At 39.0% G+C, this 23,908-nt stretch overlaps 5 protein-coding genes across 6 annotated transcripts; 1 reads left to right on the forward strand and 4 right to left on the reverse strand.

Moving 5' to 3' along the window:
• The first annotated feature begins 918 nt into the window (after positions 1–918).
• Positions 919–3,867, forward strand: LOC126602393 (heparanase-like protein 3). The gene is made up of 9 exons (XM_050269239.1): positions 919–1,452; positions 1,760–1,796; positions 1,895–2,078; positions 2,176–2,324; positions 2,419–2,649; positions 2,750–2,939; positions 3,029–3,154; positions 3,248–3,347; positions 3,435–3,867. Exons 1-9 carry the CDS (start codon positions 1,210–1,212, stop codon positions 3,801–3,803), a joined length of 1,629 nt encoding a protein of 542 aa, XP_050125196.1. The 5' UTR covers positions 919–1,209; the 3' UTR covers positions 3,804–3,867.
• Positions 3,868–4,091: 224 nt separating this feature from the next.
• Positions 4,092–9,784, reverse strand: LOC126602395 (probable anion transporter 6, chloroplastic). Of its 2 annotated transcripts, none has more exons than XM_050269242.1 (15): positions 9,240–9,784; positions 8,863–9,008; positions 8,572–8,671; positions 8,363–8,415; positions 8,153–8,227; positions 7,877–7,957; positions 7,475–7,533; positions 6,717–6,763; positions 6,352–6,467; positions 6,066–6,102; positions 5,754–5,849; positions 5,273–5,414; positions 5,121–5,173; positions 4,610–4,696; positions 4,092–4,508 (listed from the first exon to the last, which is right to left on the reverse strand). In XM_050269242.1, exons 1-15 carry the CDS (start codon positions 9,624–9,626, stop codon positions 4,407–4,409), a joined length of 1,581 nt encoding a protein of 526 aa, XP_050125199.1. In that variant the 5' UTR covers positions 9,627–9,784; the 3' UTR covers positions 4,092–4,406. The 2 variants fall into 2 exon arrangements, with proteins under 2 accessions (XP_050125199.1, XP_050125198.1); XM_050269241.1 differs by having other exon boundaries at positions 6,717–6,778; positions 9,240–9,781.
• A 642-nt stretch (positions 9,785–10,426) lies between these two features.
• Positions 10,427–14,565, reverse strand: LOC126602388 (ubiquitin C-terminal hydrolase 22-like). Its single transcript, XM_050269232.1, has 3 exons — positions 13,462–14,565; positions 13,216–13,340; positions 10,427–11,676 (listed from the first exon to the last, which is right to left on the reverse strand). Exons 1-3 carry the CDS (start codon positions 14,355–14,357, stop codon positions 10,904–10,906), a joined length of 1,794 nt encoding a protein of 597 aa, XP_050125189.1. The 5' UTR covers positions 14,358–14,565; the 3' UTR covers positions 10,427–10,903.
• Positions 14,566–15,237: 672 nt separating this feature from the next.
• LOC126602411 (actin-related protein 2/3 complex subunit 3-like) lies at positions 15,238–17,887 on the reverse strand. Its single transcript, XM_050269262.1, has 5 exons — positions 17,721–17,887; positions 17,332–17,395; positions 17,036–17,144; positions 16,668–16,937; positions 15,238–15,794 (listed from the first exon to the last, which is right to left on the reverse strand). Exons 2-5 carry the CDS (start codon positions 17,332–17,334, stop codon positions 15,646–15,648), a joined length of 531 nt encoding a protein of 176 aa, XP_050125219.1. The 5' UTR covers positions 17,335–17,395; positions 17,721–17,887; the 3' UTR covers positions 15,238–15,645.
• A 2,625-nt stretch (positions 17,888–20,512) lies between these two features.
• On the reverse strand, positions 20,513–23,332 carry LOC126602396 (monogalactosyldiacylglycerol synthase 2, chloroplastic-like). The gene is made up of 6 exons (XM_050269243.1): positions 22,753–23,332; positions 22,320–22,492; positions 21,587–21,890; positions 21,225–21,449; positions 20,975–21,112; positions 20,513–20,886 (listed from the first exon to the last, which is right to left on the reverse strand). Exons 1-6 carry the CDS (start codon positions 23,080–23,082, stop codon positions 20,626–20,628), a joined length of 1,431 nt encoding a protein of 476 aa, XP_050125200.1. The 5' UTR covers positions 23,083–23,332; the 3' UTR covers positions 20,513–20,625.
• Between the last annotated feature and the right edge of the window lie 576 nt (positions 23,333–23,908).

The raw sequence follows: 23,908 nt of genomic DNA on the forward strand, positions 1-23,908 counted from the left end.
AGTGGTACATTAATAAAGAAGAATGGATACATCATAAATAAATTAGGGTACAAATAAAAGATTAAAAATTATGAGTACAAATGAATTTTTAAAAATATAGGTGCTAAAAGAAATTAATAAATGGGTACAAAATAAAACTAAAAAGAAAATACTACAAATTTAAAAAAAAAAATTGCAAATTAAAAGTGGGTACAAACTAAAAATATAAATATATGGTACAAAGTTTAGGCATAAAACATAAATATACCATATGTAATTTTTCTATCATTGATTAAATATACAATGTCACGTGATGGTATACACATGGGTACAAACACAAATAAAACTTTAAAAAATATGGGCACAAAAAGAAACTAATATATGGGTACAAATTAAAAATGAAAAGAAAATTGGTACAAATTAAAAAAATATTTGCAAATTAAAAATTGGTACAAACTAAAAATAAAAATATATGATAAAAAATTTAGCCATAAATATAAATATACTAATTGTAACATTTTTAACACTAAAGGAATATATTTAAAAATAAAAATATTTTATTATTCAAATAATTAATGATGTTATTAATACCAAGGACCTTGATCAAAAATTGAAAGTGAATAGGATTTTAATCAATGGAGTAACAAAAAGAAGGATGTGAACCTAATTTTCCCTTATATTTATGTTTGCATGCAAATCACATATTGACACGAATGAAAAAATACGTGCTAAAATCACGCAAAAAAAAAAAAAAGATTTATCTGTAAAAAAGAACGACCTCAGACCAAGTATTTTCCATGATACAGGACTAATAAGTAATAACGAGTTAACGACAATGGTCCATATGTATAGGGGTACAGTCAGAGAGGAAGGTGACCAATGTCGTGGAGTAGATTTCTCTTCACGTGTATTCCCAATAGTTTTTGTATGTATTATTTGCATGCTTTTTTTAATCTCCCTCTCTCTCTCTCTCTCTCTCTCTCTCTCTCTGTGCAACACAATTATGTCAAAATTGCAGAGAGATCTCGCTTTGAATTGAACTGTTAATTTATCTCTCTCTCTCTTCCCCCTCCCACATCCCACTTGGTTACAAAACACCTTCACTTTTGGCAAATTTTCAGAAATCTCAGCTTTAACTTTTTCTTTCATGGGTTCCTCCTCATCCTTCATATATATATAAACACACAGAGCTTGAGAAAAACTGGGAGAGAGAGAGAGATCTTGTTGCAGATGGGTTCTGATATCTGGCAAATGGGATTTATTTTCTGGGTTTTTTTTGGTTTCTTGGTTTGTTCTGTAAATGCAAAGGTTGGTTTTGGAGGAGGAAGTGTGGAAGGCACAGTCCGCATCAATGGCAGAGACGCCATTGGGAAAATTGACGACGATTTTATTTGTGCAACTCTTGATTGGTGGCCTCCTGAGAAATGTGACTATGGCACATGCAGCTGGGGTCGTGCTTCTCTCCTCAATCTGGTATATATATACACATACACATATACATATACATAATGTTTCTCTCTCCAGAAACGCCTACACATTCATATGTTTTTCTTTAGATTTGTATATAATCAGAAATCAGAAATCTTTTTGGCATACTGTTTTATTGAAGCAGATTGTATTCCGGGGTTTTCACAATTAAACTGATCTTAAGTCTTCAAATTTAACTTTTCTTATGAATGTACAATTCAAAATATCCGAAATCTCTCTTTCTTTTGTGTTCTTGTTCATACTTTTAGCAGTTGTAATGCTTTCTGATATTTGTATGGTAATTGTTGTGCAGGATCTAAAGAACACTATCTTGTTAAATGCTATAAAGGGTAGGAATTTCTTGATTCCATTATAAAAACTCGGGTTTCGATCCGGCATTTATAATTAAGAGCATAAAAACTTTCTTAATTCTCTGCTAATTGTGCAGCTTTCTCACCATTGAAACTTAGACTGGGCGGCACATTGCAAGACAAGGTGATATATGCTACACCAGACAACAAGCAAAGCTGTAATGCTTTTCGAAAAAGCACTTCTGAGATGTTTGGTTTCACTCAGGGCTGCTTGCCCATGAGGAGATGGGATGAATTAAGCTCTTTTTTTCAGAAAGCCGGGTAACAATTATAATCTCTCTTCCCTGTGCTTCTTCATTAAAGTTAAGATTTTTTAAAACAAGAGCAAGTGACATCATCCGATGGACGATTTCTTCAGGGCTAAGATTATCTTCGGGTTAAATGCTCTCACCGGAAGAACAATTAATTCGAACGGTACTGCAACTGGAGCTTGGGACTACACCAATTCGGAGTCTTTCATCCGTTACAACGTCAAAAACAACTACACAGTTCATGGTTGGGAGCTCGGTAAGAGCGCATTTCGCACCAAAATGTCCTTAAACATCACGTAAGTTTAATGTACTTGTGTATAGAAACTGAAGGAGTTTTAATGCTTGTTCAGGGAATGAATTGTGTGGACATGGAATCGGAACAACAATCTCGGCAAGTCAGTATGTATCCGATACAACTGCTCTGCAAAAGATAGTACAAGACATCTACAAGGGCGTCGAACCAAAGCCACTAATCCTATCTCCGGGAGGATTTTTCGATGCCAATTGGTTCAAAGACTACACAGATAAAACCACCACATCCTTAGACGTTGTCACTCATCATATATATAATCTAGGGCCAGGTATAACTGATTGAACAAACACATTGCGAAACATCCTGTTTATCGGTTTAATTTGCAACTTCCTAACTGATATAAGAAATCTTTGCTTTTGTGTTCTCAGGGGTTGATCAACACCTTATTGAAAAGATTCTCGATCCATCTGTTCTTGACGGTATTTCTAGCACATTCAGAAACCTCCGCGGCATCCTAAAGGGTTCTACAACTTCGGCAGCTGCGTGGGTTGGGGAAGCAGGAGGAGCTTACAACAGCGGCCGTAATCTTGTCTCCAATACATTTGTATATAGTTTCTGGTAACTTGGCCACAGCATCTAAAGCATCTTCTTTCGTTCTCTTGTGTTTAAATCTCCAGCAAGAATCATAATTTCGGTGCTTCAAACAGGTATTTGGATCAGCTGGGAATGTCAGCAACTTATGACACAAAAACGTACTGCAGACAGACATTGATCGGCGGAAACTATGGTTTACTGAATACTACCACCTTCGAACCTAATCCCGACTACTACAGGTAAACCACATACCGATCTTAATCACTTTCGAAGCCAAATTCAGACAACGTTTTAACACACCTGCTGCTTTATGCTGGCTTTCTCCATACCAGCGCTCTTCTTTGGCATCGGTTGATGGGAAGAAACGTACTAGCAACGAGCTTCTCTGGACCGAAAAAGATACGTGCTTACGCACACTGCGCAAAACAATCTGTAAGTCTTAACCACAATTTCACTACCATGAAAGACAGCAACCAGCAGTCTTTGTTTTTCTGACCTAATTACGATTTCATCTTACAGAAAGGGATTACGGTACTACTGATCAACCTGCACAATACCACCGCCATCGAGGCCAGAGTTGCCTTCAACGCTACATGGACGCTGCGACATAAACACAAATCACACAAGCTTCATAGATCACATGTGGCCAAGCTCCGTCAGGGTCTCGAAAGTTCAACAGAAAGAGAAGAATACCATCTAACAGCGAAGGACGGAAATATACAAAGCCAAACCATGCTGCTCAATGGAAACGCTTTGCACGTAGATTCATCCGGGACCATACCTAGCTTAAACCCTGTGTATGTAAATGCATCAGAACCAATTGTGGTCGGTCCGTCCTCGATTGTATTTGCTCACATACCATACGTAGTTCCCCCTGCTTGCAGGTAGGCAATGCTTAAAGTGTAATTGTTAACATTGTTTCAATAAGAGAGAGGATACAATTCAATTTTCATCCTCTATCTTTATACTGTTCTGTTCTTAAAGCGGCTAAGTGGTTACTTTTGCATCCGAAGTCCTGTGTTTGGATCCCTGCTCACCAAATATCGGAACCAATTCAAAGTTCCTCAAGGACATGATGATTGATGTGCAATGCAAAGACTATCAAAGAAACTAATGATCCATCATCTCAAACCCTAAGTGGTGCAAACTAAATGGTGATCAAATGTCGACAAAAACTTCTGACCTTTCGGAACATATTTATACAACGTGAAGTTGTGAACTGTTAAAACAGCTGTACAATATCAGATTTCACCCGTCGTCGTTTGGGGGCTAACCAAGAACACTTAATCGAGATTACAACAACAAAAAAGTGTACTGCATGAAAGATTACATATACATGTGTGGTAGCTTGCCTTCTAGATGTACAGAATGAACAAAACGGCGAGTATTAAGCTAATTTCCGAACACAGGTGACACTAGTTATACATTGAATGAAGATTCCCTCTGTTTGGAAACTTCATTCAAGATAAAAAGACCGAACTACAAAAAAGGTCAGTCTCTCTTCGAAAAGGATTGAGGCTTACTGCTGGCAAACGCCAACCAAACGACTGTACCAGTCAGGTAGAAAAATATTGATGGAATGAACAATGATATCTGCATAACACGCAAGTGAATTAGTTACCACGAACTAATTGGGAAGATGTAAGCTATTGAAAGTAGGAAAGGGTTAAGGTTCACTAACAGAGAATACTTACACTCCATGAATGAGTTGAATCAAGAAGAATGCCGGTGAGGGCAACACCTATTATTCCAGGTACCGCCCCAACAGTGTTGGTAATACCCTGAGTGGAAAATTAGAATCCGTCACATCAACCAAATTTATAAGAATCTGGGTATGTTTGATTTTAAGAAAATGCATGGACATGGTTTTTGGTGACATTCATGTATATCAAGTCCAAAAGTAGTTGCACTGTATACAGCTCTTATTATCACGACTCATGAGTAAATTTACGTCAATAATTGGCCAAGAAAAGAACTACCTAGATGAGTCAGACCACTGAATGGAATCATGCATGACCATAGATGAAAAGACACAAACTTCCACCACCCACCCTTCACACCGATGATGTGTACAATGTGGAAATCATATTTAAAGTTGAATTGTAACCAAGTGAATGGAGGAGGTGGATCATAAATAAAAAGAGGATGCTCCATAGCATCTTCCAGAACATAAATACAAATCACGGTTCTTGTAAATTTACATACCAAAAGTATGCTTGCGTATTCGGGTGACATGTCTTGATGGGTACAATACAATCCTGCACGTTTGATTATTACATTAAGAGTACAGCGTAAGACATTAAAACATTGTATTCACCATCCTAAACAATCAAGTCTCAATTTCGATTGCTCTGTACCTGACAACGCAAAGCTTGAGAGGGCTAAACCACCAGTGAGAATTCCAACAACTTCCCAATGGGGCAATCCTAGATCAACAGAGGAAAGAGTCATGCAAGCTGCAGGAGATAAAAAGGCAATTGTTTGGCAAATTTTTCGGACCTACATGTACAAAACAAGGGATTCAGAAACATTAAGAGTGAATCTCAGTGCAAACATTACCCTAATAAAATAGTCAATACTTTCTAGCTAGTTAAGGAATGATAATGGAAGCCATAAACTTATTATTCAAAACTAAATTATGAACGTAACAAGTTTATTATGTATTCAACAGGTAAATAGCAATTAAATGAACAAGCAAAAGGAAGTACATCCATAAACTTGAGAAAACTGTTGAGGGCGTTTTTCATCTTCTGTAGGAAAAACCTAAAAATTTCATCACGATGAAGTTTTTTGACTTGATAAAGTACAACAGAGTAGCTCGATCTAAAATATGCTTACTGTAGTGGTTTGAACTCCACTAGAAATCAAGCTATCAGCAAATTGTGATGCAATGCTAGTCACAAAGATTGAAGCCAATGGAGGAAGGATAGAGACCTGAAACAAACAAAAACCCCGATATCAGACAACTGAATAAACTTTATTATAAATTGGTAATACCTTATGCAGAAATATAATGCTTTGATGGGCAGATTCGTAGAGAATTAATAAGTCTAAGTATATGTATAACGTGGTATAAGATATTGCAGGCTGAAGTTGGTAATTCTATCTTGAACGCTAAGAACCAAAAAGCGGTGGACTTTTTAGACTTACCCATGCAGCTTCTGTCAAATTCAGGTTCAGCTCCTCACTGCATAGAAAATAATTTACTTACCTCAGATACAAAGTCCTTATAAACATACTTTTCAATAAAAGATTAGATAACTTATATATGACCTTAAGTTAATCCAGTACTTTTCGTTTTCCTTCTATTTCCTAGACCAAGTTACGGTCACAATTGTTGGCAAGTGCCGTCACAACTTACATTAGTTAAATAGACGAATAAAGTAAAAATCATACCTCCCTATCATCATACAATGTAAAAGTCTGCATGAATTACCTAAAATAGGTGGGAAGCCATGCTAGGCAAGTATAATGACCCCAGCTTCCACAAAAATGAGCATATATCATTGCCCATACAGCTTGACTTTGAAAAAATGCTTTCCATGGTACACCCTACTAAATAGAAGCAAGTAAGAAACCAAAGTCGTATACAGTAATCGCTACATGTTACGATAAGATGTAAACTATGATTATTAAACTTAAAAGCAATGATGTAAATCAAAAGGTTGCAGTTATCTTCTGGATTAGTCTAAACAACAATAAAGTTTAACATTCGTCACTCAATTGTCATATTCAGAACATTTGCCTGGCTAACACCAGCATTGCCCCAAGTCACACATACAACACAAAAAAGAATCACACCTTCAAAGAGTCACCTAATTCTTCGGTACTCCATGTTTTCTTCACATCTGTTGATTGGGACCCTATCAAGTATTTTTAAATGAATAAAAAGAATCGTCACTATGCAAGAAATGTAGCACGTGAAAATAATGCACAAACATATCCTTGAATTTTGATCTTGCCAACAGCATCTGGTATCGTTACCACACTATCCATGAATTGAAGTATTGACCACTCATCATCAAGATATAGGACAAATTTTCTTGTGAAACATTGTACAAATTAATAGTCTTGGAGGTCAACTTTATGCATTGTGACAAATTTGTAATGAATGAAAGAGGAATATGCAGTGATAGAATTGTGTGTATATCTTTGTAAATGGTAATGATCATTGTAACTGTGGCAACAATTGTGATTGCTGATACATTAGCAAAATGGTGCTCGTTGCATCATAAAGAGAGACATTGTAGTGAAGAAACTACAATGCGAAATGACAGGCAGAAGCAACAGTGGCTGTGGAGCCTTTACCAAGTATTAAATGCTCATTAAGTAGAAAAATAAATGGGGATTATGAAGCTTTCTCATAATTCCCAAACCAAACAGTTTTTCTTTAACAAAAAAAGATGATGACCAGATGGCATTGGTTACTCCAAGAAACAGGTCCTTAATCTAGTCAAATTTACCTTCGGATAAGTAATCAATTGCGCATTTTTACAGGAAAAAAAATATAAGCTTTGCCCAAATAAACAAGGATAATGGAGAAGGGATTAAATGCTCACGTGGAATAGATTCACCAACCCATGAGGCTTGTCCTTCAAGAAACTGAAATCCCAGATACCTTCAAGATAGATATATCAGGGAACAACATGAGCATATAGCCAGACTTCAGTGTTCCACAATAACATTTCTTTTCTTTTTTTTTTCGAAAAGAAAAAGAGAAAAGAAGAGAGCTATTAACAATTAATTGGCCAAGTAAGTTCCTTTATAATAAATTATGATGGAAGGTTAGTACTTGGCAGAAAACGCAAAAAAGGAAAAACAATATTGTTTTTTTCCTGGCATATTGATAACAAATAAATAAGTTTTCACATTGACTGGAACAAGTTAAGTGAATTAATTCTTCATAAAAAATTAAAAAAAAAGGAGACCCCTAATTCTGAGTGTCTGAGACAGCTACTTACCAAGCAATCCCCAAAAAGGAAAATATGTAAAAAACAGATTCCCAGCCAAGATTTTGGATAAGGGGAGGAGCCAGAAGAAACCTGCAAGAAGTCCAATGTTACAAATGGCTATCAATGAAGGCTGAGTACACAACGAATATACAGACATAAGAAAACCAAACTCTTCTTTAGGATGACACCAAAAATTAAAACGTCCTCATATTGTACTCTGATTCAAAATTTCCCTTTTCATTTCTGAAAAAGAAACAAAAATCTTCAAAAACCCATTCAACATACCCTGCAACACTTCCTACACTCAGACCACCGAAGACAAATGCTACAGCCCGTGACCGCTCTTCCAATGGTATTGTCCTGCATTAGGTAAAAGCTTATTAAGGGTCTTAAATATAAAGAAATTGAATCCACTAGACAACCTGAATTTGAACAAAAGTATGTTTCAATGAACAACACCTATGAATCTATGATGCATAAGAATGTCATACATGCCTGGCAATAAGGTCCGTTGCAGCGGATGGGGAAACGCCTTCTCCAATTCCTACCTGTACTTCACAGAAAAGAGCTCTCAGTAAGTAACACATTTTTGACACTCAAGCCAACAATAGGATGGGAATCAAACACGAAAACAAAAGGCCGAACAAAATCGAACTGAATTACAAGAATCTGTAGAAAATAGAATATGTGGTAGATGAGTGTACCAAAATTCTTGACAAAACTAAACCAGGTGTAAATCCAGCAACAAGAGGTACAAGTGCTGTAGCCAAAGACCAAGTTAATACTCCAAACTCAAGAACTTTTCTGCATTAGAAGAAAACGATAGATGAGAATGGCATATAATATCGTGGCATCAGTGAACAAACAATTCTTAAAATGCTTCTAGTCATAGCACACGGAATAATTGTAGCACGATTGAACAATGCCGCATAGTTCTAAGTATAAATAAACAAGTAACAAGCTAAAAACTTGTAATGAGCTTTTAAAAAACAAACCTCCCACCAAATATCTTGGCAAGCCAGCCACCAGGCAACTGACTCAATGCATACCCCCAAAAGAACGAGGATTGAACCAATCCCGCCTCGGATGAACTCCATCCAAACTGGTGGGACATTGGAATTATAGCAATACTCAAGTTCACCTGTCAATCAAACACCCAAAAATCGAACTTAATCAATCCCACATGCAAAAGAAGCAAACTTGATTCGTTTAAAATCCAAAACCACGTCCAATTGCGTTTATGCAGTAAATCTCTTTCCTTTTCAACCCGAAGTGAATCAATGTTCAAGCTAAAAATTTCATGCCTTGAACTTGTTCGATGAAATGCCTAAGTGAGAAATAACAACAGAGCTAGCAGAGCCACAGGACTTACCTTATCCATATTGCAGATAACAAACGCAAGCGAGGTAGTCCCAATGAGCTTGTACCTCTGAGGCACGCTCTTCCACGGAGGCCAATCCCAATCAAAACCCACTTCCCCAGACCCGCTGTTCAGACCCGATTCACCCTCAGAATCCGACCCAGACCCCGAACCCGCCCGTTGGAGCTTATCCACCGGTAACCCATTGACCCTCTTAGTTTCTCTGACGCTTTCCTTCTCCTTAATACTACAAAACACTCTGAACTCCAAATTATGCTTCGGAGGGAACCGAATCAAACTACGCCGTCCGAGCGTGGACACGAACGACGATGGCTGCGATCCCGTGCTGTGTGAAAATAGGCACGAGGAGCTCTCGGCTCTGAGTGTGAGCTTCGCCATTTCAGTGCGTCTCTATCCGTGTCTAGTCCGTGACGACTAAAAGGTGGAAAATTTCAATTTGTTTTGTGTAAATTTTGGAGGAGGAGGAAGCGAGCTACTGGTGCTGCGTCGTAGGGGCATTTTTGCGCCACGGAACGGATTGGGTTTGTGGCTCAGATTTGTTTTGAATTCGGATCCTTTGGATTTATATGGTGGGGCCATGCTGTTGGGTCCCCACGCAACTCCCGCGAATTTGGGAGTCTCAAATTTGTTGGGTCGTATGATGAGTTCGAAGGGTCCAACAATGTTTAATTTTCAAACCCAACCCATCTTCAATTCCCCCGAGCCCAACTCTGGTAGAGGGTTAGGAGGGGAAGAAACTTGGGACTAAAGTTACATGACAAGTGACGCTAGTATAACAGATACTACACACACACATATACATAAGTGGGAGGTTTAAAGTTTGATTCTCGTATCAAATGATTGTCAGCCCGTTGCGAGGAAATTGAGTAGACTCCCGTTACCCACCAAAAGGTAAGTTCAAAAATTCTCTTAATTTTCAAGTGGCGAATTTTGTTCGAAAAAAAAAGTCAAGCGGAGGGATTTTCGCAAACCCGTTTTCTGCCCACGCACCACTCTCAGTCTCATAGACTTTAGATTGAATAAATAAAATGAAAATGCAATGACAGAACTTAAAGAAGTGCATAAGGAGAAAAACGAGAGGGAAAATCACTACCTTTATTCAACCACATTTTGTCGCATTGGACTAGATAAGTTATGGTGCTACCAGAGAATAGGGCACAGAAAAACTCACAGTAAAATTCCATATAAAACTATCAATAAACATATGCAATTAAGATGAGATTTGCTGATTTAGACATTGATATTAGTCAACTGTAGGCAGTAGGTAATCTAAATCTAACTAGACTTGTCCAAGCATTGCAACATCTGTGAATGAAAGAAGATTCATGAGAAAAGAATCAACCATCACCAATACCTGGAAATAGGATTTCATATCAGAAACCAATATCAACCCTTACGAATTAAATACTTTCCCAAATGCAAGACTGCCCCAAAAATTCAGGCTCAAAACGCTCCATCTGAGAGTTCATCCTCATCCTCGGTGAGCTCTGAGCACGTAGAGAGCTGCCTGATTTCTTTAACCAATGACAAAAGCGGCTGGATAACATATTATCCAGCAAACAAAACCGAACCATGAATTTCCATACTTTTTCCCTTTTTTTCCATCTTTCATCTCATGCAACAAAAATTCATCGCTCACTTTTCTGGCCAGAAGATCATGTAGGACTCGGTTTCTCACTTGCCTTGTAAAATAGCATTTTCTGTACATAGAACATCATGTAGCCCTGTGCTGCCCTCACAATGTTCTCATTAACTTGTGTGATCCAAGCATCGTCACACTTGTACCACTGATTACTCAATCGCAAGTAAGTCACATAATGGCCTGCATCTAGCTTGCCTGTGTGAGTGACGACAGCAAACAACTCAAACTCTGAACATAAGTCATTTGATGCATCCGGCTTGTCCCCAGCAAAAGGCAAAATCCTATTTCCAAATCGGCTTCTCAAGATGGAAGAAGAAAGATAAGGAGCCATGTCAAGCGAAAATGGGAACTGCAAATAACGGTCAACCTTCCTTGACATTTTCCTCACCGAAGAATGTTCAAATCGCTTGATGTGGAAGCATGAAACCAAAGGAAGCTTTCTTATGGACATTTGCTTGAGAGACTCCTGCCTCACCTGACACTGCTGGCAAAAAAATTTCTGGTCAGCGCCCAATCTCTCAGGTCTCGTAAAGCTGTCCAAGCATCCCATAAGGGTAGAAACCCCACAGTTTTGGCTGGAATTCATGCAATCTGCCTCGCCATTGCAAGAATGACTTGACTTTGTGGACCCAGTCTTTGCAGAACCTCCTTGGTTAGGTTCCAAATCTAATGAGATGTCCACACATGGGTCATATGTTGTAGATGTAAAACCACAGGCCATACACATGACATCAGATCGCAAGATACCAGAAAAAACTCTGTGAGCAACACAACAGTCTCCATTGCCTGCACTACAAAAGAAATGAAAATTTATCAGCGACTTTTTTTTTCATTAAGTACATGCAAATGCAGGTGAAGATCCACGTCTAGACAAAATACAAACAATTCAATGTCTGGAAACACTAGAAAGAATGCCTTGGAATCCATCTCTAATGGACAAACATTAACATAACAGTTACAACGAAAGCTTTATTGATAATGCGCAGCCTCTATATCCTATATGTCCCAGATTAGTCAGATATCCTATACGTCCCATATATGTCAGCTACTCAATCATCCAGTTATATCATTAACAATAATTTTGGGAAAATGCACCTCCTCACTCCTCAGAACTATAGGGAAGTTGAATGACAAGGGAAAATGCCCAGTTTCCAAGGTGATAAGGAAAGGTAGTTAAAGTCTGATAACAACCTATGCCAAGAAGTAGGTAGAAAGCAACAAGATGGCTGATGATGCAAGAAAAGTTTGAATTGGAGTACCCACAGGACTGATAAGAAAACTTTTGCTGGCTGCGAACCTAAGAGAAGAATCTTATAATTTTCTGGGTTTGGGGTCATTGTTGTAATTAGACCCTAAACATGGCACAAAGGTTGAGTTAATTGAGGACTATAAAATACGAGAACTCCCCAGCTAGATAAACCCAAGACAGCTAAACGAAAGTGGACTTACTGGGTGAAGCTGATAACGCCATCAAGCCAGCAGGTAGAGGTTGAAAATTAGCCCTAAATTGTTCAGCACTTCTCAACTCCTAGGGCAACAAGCAAGATACCTAAACCCACACCCTGCATTTACATGTTAAAGTCACCTTAGTTTAAAGAAAACGAGAAAAATACAGATGTTGGGGAAGTCAACTGCTCATTAGGAACTCTTAAGTTAGTCGTCTTGCAATATTGCCATAGCACCTAATTTTTCACACTCCCATCTTGTAAAGCCCATCAGTTCATTTTCTGATATAAGAGAAAAGTATTACGGGAAGCTCTCTTAACCCATCACAGGGTTCGCAACACTAGTTTACCACTAGGCGGCCACAAATACACTAAAGACACGATATTAAAATAAATTCTAAGCTGGCCAACGAAAAGTGATTACGACTTATGAAATGCACTAAACCAAACCTAACAATTTCCCGAGATAACAATATCTCTGAGGAGCTACAGAGAGTGGTGTCCAAGAGTAAAACTAGATAATTCAATAAAATCTACTTCTTTTTTCCCAGATTAGCAATTTGCCAATTTATATTACTCTATGACAGAGGCAGGATTCTATCTAGAAATTTCAGTATTAGATGAACTTCAAAAGCTCTCAGAAATGATCAACTTCTACAAAATCCAATGCGGTTTCAAGTATAGGAGCTTCCAGAAAGAAATTAAACACAGAGGGCCCTACTGATTCAAATTCCATGTATACATTCAGAAACAATACACAATAAAATTTTGTTCTTTAGCAATTGTATCTTATGATGTCCCCATGAATTTCAAGTAGCATGCACATAAAACACAACATGAAAATTAACAGATACAAGTTTCGGATTGAGAAAGAATTAACCTTGGCTCTCGGGTTTCCGCCGATCCTTATCCACCTTCTCATGAATCCCATCAAGCATAGAAATGAAGAACTCATGCGCGTCCTGCTGCTCATAACTCGCCAAATTCGCGGCGTACTGCCACCAACTACGGCATTACCACAACAACAGATCAGCAAAAACCCGAAAAATCAAACAATATTTTCGCCATCCCTGCACCCCTGACCACCTACATTGTGATTAAAATGCGATTTGTACAGATTACAAACCTGTACAAGAACTTTGCGGGGCTATAAGGCGTCCGCTCCCCCGAAAAAACCGCAGAAAACGTGGCGTCCATGTCGCAGGCCAAGCACACGCGCGCAGCGCTCTTGTTCCCGCCACCATCAATAGTATTGGCAGCAGTTTTCTTGGCGGCGTTATCGGCATTGCTCTTCTTCTGGCAGAAGTAGCGGTTATGCCGATCGCTGAGGAAGTAGTTCCGCAACGGCGGCGTATGGAGCAATGCCTGCAGAACCGAGTTCATAAAGCACGTGTTCCCCAAATTGTTGAGCCCGCGCAATCCCCAAGGCAAATCGGAGACGTCGCCGTTTAGGGGACTGGAATTCTTCCCCACCAAGTATTGCTCTCTCAGATTCGGTATCCACGGCTTGTAGTCGATACGGCGTCGCTTCCGGAGATTCTCCGGCGCGTACTGCTGGACTGCTGACGTGGCTGAGGAGGCCAGAGTCGAAGCGGCGGTCTGAGCAAGGACGACTGCGGCGTCGAAGTCGCGATCGTAGACTTGGTCTCTACACGCGCAGCAGAAGAGCTCCGCTCGGTCAACGTCCACGGCGATCTCGTGACCGGGAGGCATCGAGAAGGCGTGAGCCGCAGCGTGGGATGGTCCGGGTGGCACGTGACAGTGGACGGCAGCGCACGTGATGCACGCATAGAGTCTGGGACGCTCGGACTCCCCGCACGCGCCACATCGCGGGACCTCCTTGGGATCGCGGCGGATAGATGCGCGGCCACCCGGCGGCTTGACCCGTAGACAGTCCTGCAAGGCCCGGAAGGGCTTGGAGCCATTGTTGGAGAGGAACTCGGCAAGGTGAGGACAGGGCTGAGGCAGAATCTGGCCGTTGATCTGTTGGCGGGGGTGAGTGATCTTGGCCATCGACGACATGGACGGCGATGATGGTGGCGGTGGAGGAGATTGGGGTGAAATTGATGGTGGAAACCCTAAGGTTAAAGGACATACGGTTCATGGATGGGGGGAAGAGATCAACGGCTGAGATTGAAGGGAATGGGAGTGAAAGACCTGGGAGTGCGATGAGTACCGCTGGCTGTGTGTGTTGTAAGTGTAGTCTGCTCAGCTTTCTTCGGTCTACAAGTTGACGAAAAAGAAATAAGGTAAACACTTGGTTTCCAAAAAATCAATAATTTTAGCTAAAATATCTCCGTATGGTAACGGGAGTTGTCAAGTTCGAATCATTCCAGTAATTTTTATGTTGTAAATGAATATCATGTTGCTTAGTGCATTTTCTTAACCATCGTAAACTGGTGCTGATGTTCACCATCACAATAAATAATTAGTACGTCGATAAGCATCACTACCACTTAAAACAGAAAATTTTCATTGTGATTGGAACATAAAGGGAACACCATGTGTTTTTTTATGTAAATTGTGAGAAATTTTATTTTTTAAGTTATTAACTTTTTAACACACATATCTCATCATTTGTGCAGCAACACATGATGTATCACTCCGTGTACCGATCACACTGAAAAATTTCTCCACTTAAAGTTTTGGTCGGTTCTGATTCATTTGATCAGTTAGCGTTTGGATAAAGGGTTTATACCTCGATTAAGAGCCCTTTCTCCAAACATCGAGGTGTCCCATTCGATTCTCCCTCTTTCTTAACTATTACAAGCATAACAGCATTCTTTGATTCTCCTGTCTCAAAAAGTTGGCAGAGCTACCAAAAAGACCCAATCATTTTGTTGGCTCACAATCACGGGATTGGACTATAAAACTATGGATTGCTTGGGAGTTGGGACTATGATTTCACCCATTAGCTCATGTTTCTATTTGTCCATACAAATTTAGTCCCAAATCATTACCACAAATCATGTTGTTCTCCTTTTCTGGTAAACAATTGAATCCATCTACCCTTAGTCAGTTTTATAACCCTTGCCTCAATACGGAGCACCACGTCATCACTAGTCCGTGTGTGGAAAGTACGAATGACATGGTCCTCTGCAAGTATATGAGATGAGATGTGTTTACTCTGCGGTACAGGGCTCTGTCGAAAAATCGGTATTTTATTCGTATACAGGGCTCTGTCGAAAGAGGAAGAGAAAGTATACACTGTAGGTTTCGGAAAGAGGTGTCTCCGGTGTGCAAGGTAATCTGGTGGCTCAACATCACTACACTGCTGCCTGTTCAGAATCCACAACAGCAGCTATTCTACTCAGGCTGACGGAACAATGACGTTCATAAATTTCCTTTTAGCAAACGCCAACCACCACTTGTTGGGAGTCCCATTCGGTCTATAAGCAACGCTCAATAATCTCCCGCTTGCTTCCTCCCGTATCTGCTTCAAATAATTCCTCAGCAATTCTGCAACCATTCAATACTTTGAAATATAAGATAACGTATATATGTATGTGTGTGTATGTATTTAGCGTCTGAAGCGGGCAGATGAAAATTACCTTTAAGAAGAATCGATAGTGTAGCATCAAGTTTAAAGGGAGAAAAAGAAAACCGGGATTCATGTATTGAAGATGCAACGAATGTTCTACATGGAACTGACGGTATGTCATGCTGAAGAGTTAAACTGAAGAACTAACAATATGACTGTCTTATCTCAATAATTGGCTCAAAAGAAGAATACATGTGTTTGTTATTAACAATTCAAGTTCAGATATCCTAGTGAAATATGTGAAACTCTAATGAAAGAATTCCCTGTGGAGGGTCTGTTTCTTTATTTATTCGGAATTGATAGTCTAGCAACGAGTCAGCCGATTCAAGACCATCTATGGTTCAATAAATGAAGGCATGTTCCATAACCGGATAAGCATGCTGAGAAATATGAAGGCGTCTCAAGGTCATCTCAGAAGGTCAAAAATCAATCATCTATTGATAACTGAAGTGAAAACAAACAAAGCAAGTCAAGCAGCCAAACAAAGGTAGGGCGCCTTGTATTGTGACAGTCCACGAGGACTAGAGTGATAGCGTTTGTTCAAAACATTAACTGCTAGAACATTCCAAATCAACTCGATTTTTATGTTCATCAATATCCATAAAGCTGGAACTTAAAGAGAAGACATCAAGAATAACTTAATCAAAAACTAAATCGTAGTGCCATATATCCAAGGTTTGCAATTGAGAAACTAGATTAGCTTATCATTTTAATTGGCTTAATCAATTAACATACAAGAGTAAATAATATGAATGATTCTAAATGTAAGCACAGATGAGAAAGAGCTTCACCTGCTTCCCGCTGGGACTGAGGAAGAGGAAAAAGTCCCGGGAAAGGGAAAGTTGGCTCTCCAGGAACAGGAACTTTTTCAAGTCCCAAATTAATAATGGCCTTGGTTCCTTCAGCCAAAGTTCTGCAACCCTCAAGCCGCTTCAAAGCCACATTGATATAAAATGTCAAATAAATGAGGAGCTTATCGGCCGAGCTCTTAATATCAAAGTTCCTAAAGAAAACATTAGCTCGAAAGAATGTAATCGCTTCATCAACAATATCCGTTCTATCTGCGCAGAAGAAGATTCATCGTATCAATAACAAAAAATACGACAAATCAAACAATCTCATCAGCTAATAATATGAATGTGCTTGTAAACATCTAAACCTTGCTCTGAAACCGGGGCAGGTCCCTTTATGTGGGTTTTCAAAGGTAAAAGAGGGCATCCACAAGCTTTAGTAATTTCTTCATCGTCAACGAAACTAGAGTGATAAACCTGTCACCATAGTTGTCAACTGCTGTTTTAACTAAATCTTTCATTGACATTTATCTCTCTCCTCAGTGTATTAAAGAAACATGTGTCGAAACCGAAAAATTGACGATCACCAGCTAATGATCCTCCACAATTTATCAAAATGATGAGCATAAAATTGAAAATTAGGAAAAAAAGATAGAGGCTTTACCATCTTTCTGAGCCGAACGACTACGTATCACCACGACTTAGTTTCCAAACAACCAATTGGGTCCCTGAAAATTCAGCGATGAAGACATTACATGGTAATTTAGGTGAAAACATGATGAAAATTAAAAATTAAAAATTAAAAAACAGAGAAATTTAACCCAAATAAGAAGCTTATGACTGCAATTGAAAGAGAACAGAAAGTGTAATTATTGTTATCCAAACATTGAAAAGAGAATTCAGCTTCGTTAGTTTCTCTCTCTCTCTCTCTCTCTCTCTCTAGATTTTCTCAGCTACCAGACACCATTCTCTCTCTAGATTTGATCAATTGCCAGGAAAACAGAAAGCGAAATTTATAATACAGGAGTAAATATTGGGTAGTAAATTCAGTACCTGGTCGAATAATTTCTTCAATGGGGGTTTGGAATTGTTGGAGCTTTCAGCTTTCACAGAGAATTGGCATTTGGTGGGAGGAAGAAGGAAGGAGGGAGTTGGTTCCTGCGAGGTGATACCTCGCCTTCGAGAGTACGCTACAACTCGCCCTCTCAACCGTCAATCACATGTAGGCGCCACTTGTGATTGACGGTGGTAATTAAACTTTTAAGTCATGCTACAACCGGGTTGAATGACCGGCTTGGAAAATTGACCGTGAAAATGGGGTTTTCACCCGGTTGAATCTTAGGTTAAGAACTTCATCTCGTTCGTCCGTTTTAATCTAATGGTTCCTGTGCACATGTGTAATTAGTGATATGCATTCACTTCCAACATAAATTGGGTTCAACAACTTGTTAAAGCTCAAAACTGAAAGGTTAGTAAAAATCAGTGTGCTCGGGACATAAAGCTAGGTTATGAACAAAGTATAAAATGATTCATCCCTAAATATGGGGCTACGTCCTTGTTGTGATGTGGGTTAGAATAGCACTTTACAATAATGTAGTTGACGTTTGAACAGACTTGTCTTTGGAGCTCTATGTTAGAAAATTGTCAGGTCTACCGACTGCCTCAAGTGGTCATAAAGTATTATTAAGTTATGCTATTGTCTCTTCTTGTCAGTAGACCTTCGTGCTATGAGTGATCAATGGTGGCAGTTGTCCTTCATTCTTGTGTAGGTGTTCTGTCAATTGGATTCCTTAGGCTGCCTTGTAGGTCCAATGACTTATTTTCTCATCCTTTAGTCGGCCTTACTCATGCTCATCTTATTAGGCCCGACAATAATTATATATTATTTTAATAGGTCTATAAGTACCATTCATTGACATGCTAAAGAGGCCCAAATATGTAGATTGTGAAAATATGCTAATATATGTTAGGGTTGTGCTATCCACACACCATTTTTTACTTCTCACATACCCTTGTTGATTTTTGTCATTTGATATTCTTCAATTCATCCGATCCGATGGCTGAAAATTAAAAGGATGTGTAAGAAGTAAAAAGGGGTGTGTGGATATCACACCCCTATATGTTATGTTTTGTTTTTGACGACTTTTGAAATAGCTAAAGACGTTTCTTTATCAACCAAAAGTGTTTTGCTATATTTTGAAATCAAAGTGTTTTTTTGGAAAAGCCATGCTGCCGAGTGCTAGGTTCTTAAAAAAGAATGTAAGTTTTTAGTGAAAATGCTGACGTATTTCTAAGGGAAAGGGATTATCTCCAGGTACCTTCCTCCTAATCCTAAGGATCCACCAATCCGGATCATTGAAATTTGATTCAATAACTAAAATTATTATAACTTTTAAAGTGATTCTATTGTTGTAGCAATTGGATCAAATTTCAAGGGTCTGAATTAGTGGATCCTTAGGATTAGAAGGAAGGGATCTAGAAAGGATCCCTTTTTGTAGCTAAGAACACCTATAAACACAAGTGATTCTTACATAATTAGTCAACAAAAATCTCATTGTGATTATGTATCTATGTTGTCCTTATTTTTTAGTTTTATATACACGAGGAATGCTAAACTCTCTCAAAAGTTGGACTCTTTATGGACTCTCCATCACTTTATCTATTTAGCACAATTCCGCATCAACATTATAAAATATTATACTAAAAAATGAGGTGATGGAGAATCCTAATTTAAAAGAGTTTTGTAGCATTTTTCTATATAGATAATTTGTTTATATGGATTTGTCTTATTTTAAAGTTGTTACGTTCGTTGAAGACTTTTTCTTGTTCAAAATTATGTGAAATAATCAAATTTAAAATGGTGACTTTTTCTCCTCCAATAATATGTAAAGTAATCAAATTTAAAAAGAAAAACTAATGAAAATGACTTGAAAACTTTGAGTTTTAACGATTAGAACAACATAAAAGGTAAAGTAAATAGTATAAGTATTGACTTTTTAATGTAAAAATATGGTTTTTCATTAAAGTGAACAGTACCATGAGCTTTTCATTAAAGTTCCGTGATTATGGTGTCCACTACCGATTTTAGCCAAAACTATACTTGAAAAAAAAAAATTTAATCCAACATTTCTCTCTTTTTTTTTATTTTATTTGGTTGTGTGGTTTTGGTGAACGCCTTTTTCTCCAACCGCTAACTACCAAGCCCGCCAAAAAAAAGACAAGACAGCTGAGATGGATGATCAAGTGTTGGAGGTGGAGGTGGAGGTGGATCAAAGCCACCTTATACTTTTCTGATTGACTATAAAACCCTAACCGATAGATTGCCTGATTTAGGAAGGAGAGATCCACATGGAGCCAAACAACGAAAAAGCAACTTCCAAATTACTACGATTTCGTGTTAGAAAATGATTTTTGCAAGTTGATTTCGCCTTTCGCATCGCATTGCCAAACGACAAATTATATTTACAACGTGAAATGCAATTAAAAGAATAGCTCAATCAAAACTTGCGTATTGGTAAGAGTAATGCGTTTCTTCAACTACATAAAAAATTAAACTATTATCTAGTCGAGATTAAATTTGAAGATCGCGTTAATAAGTTTGATGATTGATAGTTGGAAGCCAAGGGAAGTTACTCGGAATATAGGTTTTCTTAAAAGCTAGACCACTTTTGCATGCTTTGAAGCCTCAAATGAGTTGAGTTTGAAGCAAAAACAAAAACCAAACCAAGGCAAACATATTAACATATACAACATCGTCAACTTCGGCATCATCCTACGTATATCCAACCACTTCCAAATTTCCAATATTCTAAAAAAAAAAGAAAAAAAAAAGGAGAAAAGGAAAATTTATAACCATTGCGGCCAAAGAATGATGGATGATTTAGAAACTATTTGTATCTCTGTACAAGGCATGACATTCTAGTACTGGGAATTATCAAATTAAATCCCCGGTAATTAATCAGATTAAACTCGTAAACGAAGATGTCAGCATGTACGGGATGTTCGCCATGGGACCGCGTTGGAGGGCAAGCTCGTGGATGTCCTTGACAATGTCGAACACAGCCTCAGGTTGCGCTAGTTTTAGTGCATTCTCCGACATCATTTTCAGTTCGTCTGTTTTCGTGCTGAACCATTCTGCGACAATCCTCGCTGTTTCCTTGGGACTTCTGGTGAAGACGCCGGCCCCATTGTCCACCACATAAGGCACATTGCCCTTTTCCTGGGAATCCAAGTGGAAATGTTAGTCGATCAGTTTGAACAAGTTGTATGAAAAAAGAGAAGAAAATGCACGAAAAATGATCACTTACTTGTCCGGGAATGTAGTCGTTGAGGATAATTGGAAGCCCTCTGATCAATGCCTCTGCGATTGTGCCAGGTCCTGCCTTTGTTATGATGCAATCACAAGCTCCCATCCATTTTTCCATTTGTGTCTCAAATCCTCTAACCTGCGCATTCGAAGAATGTAAAAAACTTAAAAATGCCACATCGAAATCTTTACAAAAACTGCATCAAAGTTGTCGAGGCAACATGTTTTAACAAGCAAGGACTAATGTGTACCTTCACTGGAATGTTCCATTCATTGGATTCAAGCGTGGCAGCGAGGGTTTTATTCCGCCCGCATATGATGATCAGCTGACCAATTGGTTTTCCAGCTTCGTTATCAAAGAGTGTCTCTCCAAGAGCCCTTGCAGTTTCCTTTACAGGCCCCATTCCTTCGCCACCTCCCATGAGCAGAACTGCCGGCAAGTCAGGGTCCATTTCGAGTTCTTCTCTGAGTTGATCCTACACAACCGTGAATTAGAGGGTGCGAATAAAGGCACAATGAATAAAATTCAGTAACCAAGCACTCAATATTGAACCTTCATACATACAAACACATTCTCAGATGTGCAAAGTTGCAAACACACAACACTACACACCTTGGAGAAAACCGCCCGAGCAAAAGAGGGCCGGATGGGCAGGCCAAAGACCCGTATCTGAGACTCGTCAAGGCCATCTACTAGCGCCCTTTTCGCTACCTCCTGTGAGGGGCAGTAGCACCTATTGACACCAGGATGAAACCATGTAGGATGGCAGGTGTTGAGGTCTGTGATAACCGTCACGAAAATCACCTTCTTCTGCAGGCCTTGCCATTTGAGCACCCACAGAGGAATATGTTGCATCAAAGGATGCACACTGATTATGATGTCCGGCTTGTACTCCATTAGACCAGCCTCCACCTCCCTTCAGTTAAAATAATTCCCCAATCAATACTTAATTAACAAATCTAGGTAAAAATTAAGACTTTGTAAGTCGATCAGAATCGGATTCTCCACCCAAATCCCATCAATAATTCACAATTAGTTTAGTCTCTAACAATTGATTAGGTGACAAGTAGATGAGAAGAATCATTTCAAAGAAAAGATAGAAAATTAAAAGCCCAGGTAAAAGTTGGAAAGATACGTAAGAGTAATATCATACTCTATTAAAAACTTCAGTAGGAATTATGCGACTAAAACTTTAGCTTCAGTTGCAGGAGAAATACATTGGTAGGAGTGCCCGATCATACCTTCTGCACGGCACAGCTCTACCGAAGTCTCTCTACTTGCAGAGTTATTTATGGGGTTTTCGTTGAATTGAAAGCGAAAAGCAAAAGGAGGTAAGGGAACTTACTTGGCATAGTAGGCTGCAATGGCGGCGAGATAGGCGCTGTGGATCCATCGGGGAGAGGTGCTGTGAAATGCAACCTTCCACAGCTGCACATGCTTCACCATGAATTTGTACGATCTCTCCATATCGTTTAACGGCCAACCTGTGTACTCTTTCCACACATCCTTCACAAATATCTGAAATATCAAATCGAATAAGCATCTCATGAATAATTGTAGAAACAAAGATTATAACATCAATAATTACTAAATCTAAATGTAATTAATTTTGGCAACATAAACTTGATCAAGAAATACAATAAAATATTATTATTATTATTATTACTATTATTTTATATATACAAGAAAACCATTAAATTATGAACAAAGGGAAGGAAAAAGAGAAGAAAACCCAAAAAAATTCTGAAGGGAAATCAAGAACCGAAATCGGCAGTTACCCTGTATTCATCGCCAAACTCCATGCGGAAGGCATCACGAATGGCCTCGGAGGAAGCGCGGTGGCCGCCGCCGGTGTCGCTCATGAGAATCAAGACGTTCTTGGTCCTCTCAGCTCCAATCTGCACGAGCTCCACCGTCCCCTCATCCTCGTAGTAATCGTCATCACTCTCGTCGTTCTCGCACGCCTTGTGGTGGTTGTGGCGGTGGTGTCTCTGGCTGCTGTGGCTGCCGCCGTTGTTCTTGAGGTAGCTGCTCAGGTAAGAATACCCGCCAACCCTCTCAAACACCTTCTCTGTTAATGATTTTCTCGGCGACGCCACCGACATCATAATTAAATTACCAAAAAACCCACAAAGACTCGAACTTCAAGAAAAACCCAGTTGCCACCAACGGTCGGATTGGCTTTCCCGCAACCGGAAATGATGGTTTTCCGGCGGAGGAGAAAGTTTGGTCCAGAGAGAAACAGGGGAGGAAAGGGAGGTTATAAGCTGATGGAATTAGCAACGATTTTTTGAAGATTTGACGTTTTTATTGGGAGTTGTGAGATTTATGACGGCTGAGTTGGCAAATGCGTGGGGAGGTAGCTTTATTGGTATTTGGATGCTAGAATTACGCTTTCGAATTTTTGGGTTGAGGGGAATTTCCTAGTCGTCAGATCCGCAATTCGTTTTGTTTTGGAATGTTCCGATGAAAAGATTCGAATCTTCACAAGGCTGGAACAGTGTTTCTTTTTGTTTAACCAATAATTGCTTAGGTTTCATTTAAGGAGAAATTTTTATGTCCAACCGTCACGAGGAGACATAAAGCAACATTGTCCATGTATTTTCGTTCCAAAAGTGTGTATGCAATGCATCGCTATAACAGTGGTATGTCAAGCATGTGATTGCTCACATAAATTATGTGATGTAATCGTGTAACCAACCTTAACAATATTATACAATTGAATATATGTCCTCATACTACAACTAGCTAAGATCTATGATTTATTGTATGTTATAGATATTGTGCTGATGCACTAAATTTCGGACTAAAACACATCATGTTATGAAAGGAGAAAAAGACCATATTTATAATAAGTTTGACGACGAAAAATCATAGCTTACTTTTATTCGAGCAAAGTAATAATTATGGGATTTTTTATTTCGATAGTGGATA

This window comes from Malus sylvestris, chromosome 15 (assembly GCF_916048215.2).
Source record: "Malus sylvestris chromosome 15, drMalSylv7.2, whole genome shotgun sequence".
NCBI lineage: Eukaryota > Viridiplantae > Streptophyta > Magnoliopsida > Rosales > Rosaceae > Malus > Malus sylvestris.

Coding starts and splice junctions, on each gene's coding strand:
- LOC126602393 (XM_050269239.1), top strand. CDS start 1,210: ATGGGTTCTGATATCTGGCAAATGGGATTTATTTTCTGGGTTTTTTTT. Junction 2,940..3,028: donor ACATTTGTATATAGTTTCTG/GTAACTTGGCCA, acceptor TGCTTCAAACAG/GTATTTGGATCAGCTGGGAA. Junction 3,348..3,434: donor CACACTGCGCAAAACAATCT/GTAAGTCTTAAC, acceptor TTCATCTTACAG/AAAGGGATTACGGTACTACT.
- LOC126602395 (XM_050269241.1), bottom strand. CDS start 9,626: ATGGCGAAGCTCACACTCAGAGCCGAGAGCTCCTCGTGCCTATTTTCA. Junction 8,228..8,362: donor GCAACGGACCTTATTGCCAG/GCATGTATGACA, acceptor TACCTAATGCAG/GACAATACCATTGGAAGAGC. Junction 6,468..6,716: donor AATTAGGTGACTCTTTGAAG/GTGTGATTCTTT, acceptor TCTATTTAGTAG/GGTGTACCATGGAAAGCATT.
- LOC126602388 (XM_050269232.1), bottom strand. CDS start 14,357: ATGTCGTCGATGGCCAAGATCACTCACCCCCGCCAACAGATCAACGGC. Junction 13,341..13,461: donor CCCGCAAAGTTCTTGTACAG/GTTTGTAATCTG, acceptor GTAATGCCGTAG/TTGGTGGCAGTACGCCGCGA. Junction 11,677..13,215: donor GCGGAAACCCGAGAGCCAAG/GTTAATTCTTTC, acceptor TTTGTAGTGCAG/GCAATGGAGACTGTTGTGTT.
- LOC126602411 (XM_050269262.1), bottom strand. Junction 16,938..17,035: donor TGCCCCGGTTTCAGAGCAAG/GTTTAGATGTTT, acceptor TCTTCTGCGCAG/ATAGAACGGATATTGTTGAT. Junction 15,795..16,667: donor TCAGTCCCAGCGGGAAGCAG/GTGAAGCTCTTT, acceptor GAATGGTTGCAG/AATTGCTGAGGAATTATTTG.
- LOC126602396 (XM_050269243.1), bottom strand. CDS start 23,082: ATGATGTCGGTGGCGTCGCCGAGAAAATCATTAACAGAGAAGGTGTTT. Junction 21,450..21,586: donor CTCGGGCGGTTTTCTCCAAG/GTGTGTAGTGTT, acceptor ACGGTTGTGTAG/GATCAACTCAGAGAAGAACT. Junction 21,113..21,224: donor AATGGAACATTCCAGTGAAG/GTACACATTAGT, acceptor TCGAATGCGCAG/GTTAGAGGATTTGAGACACA.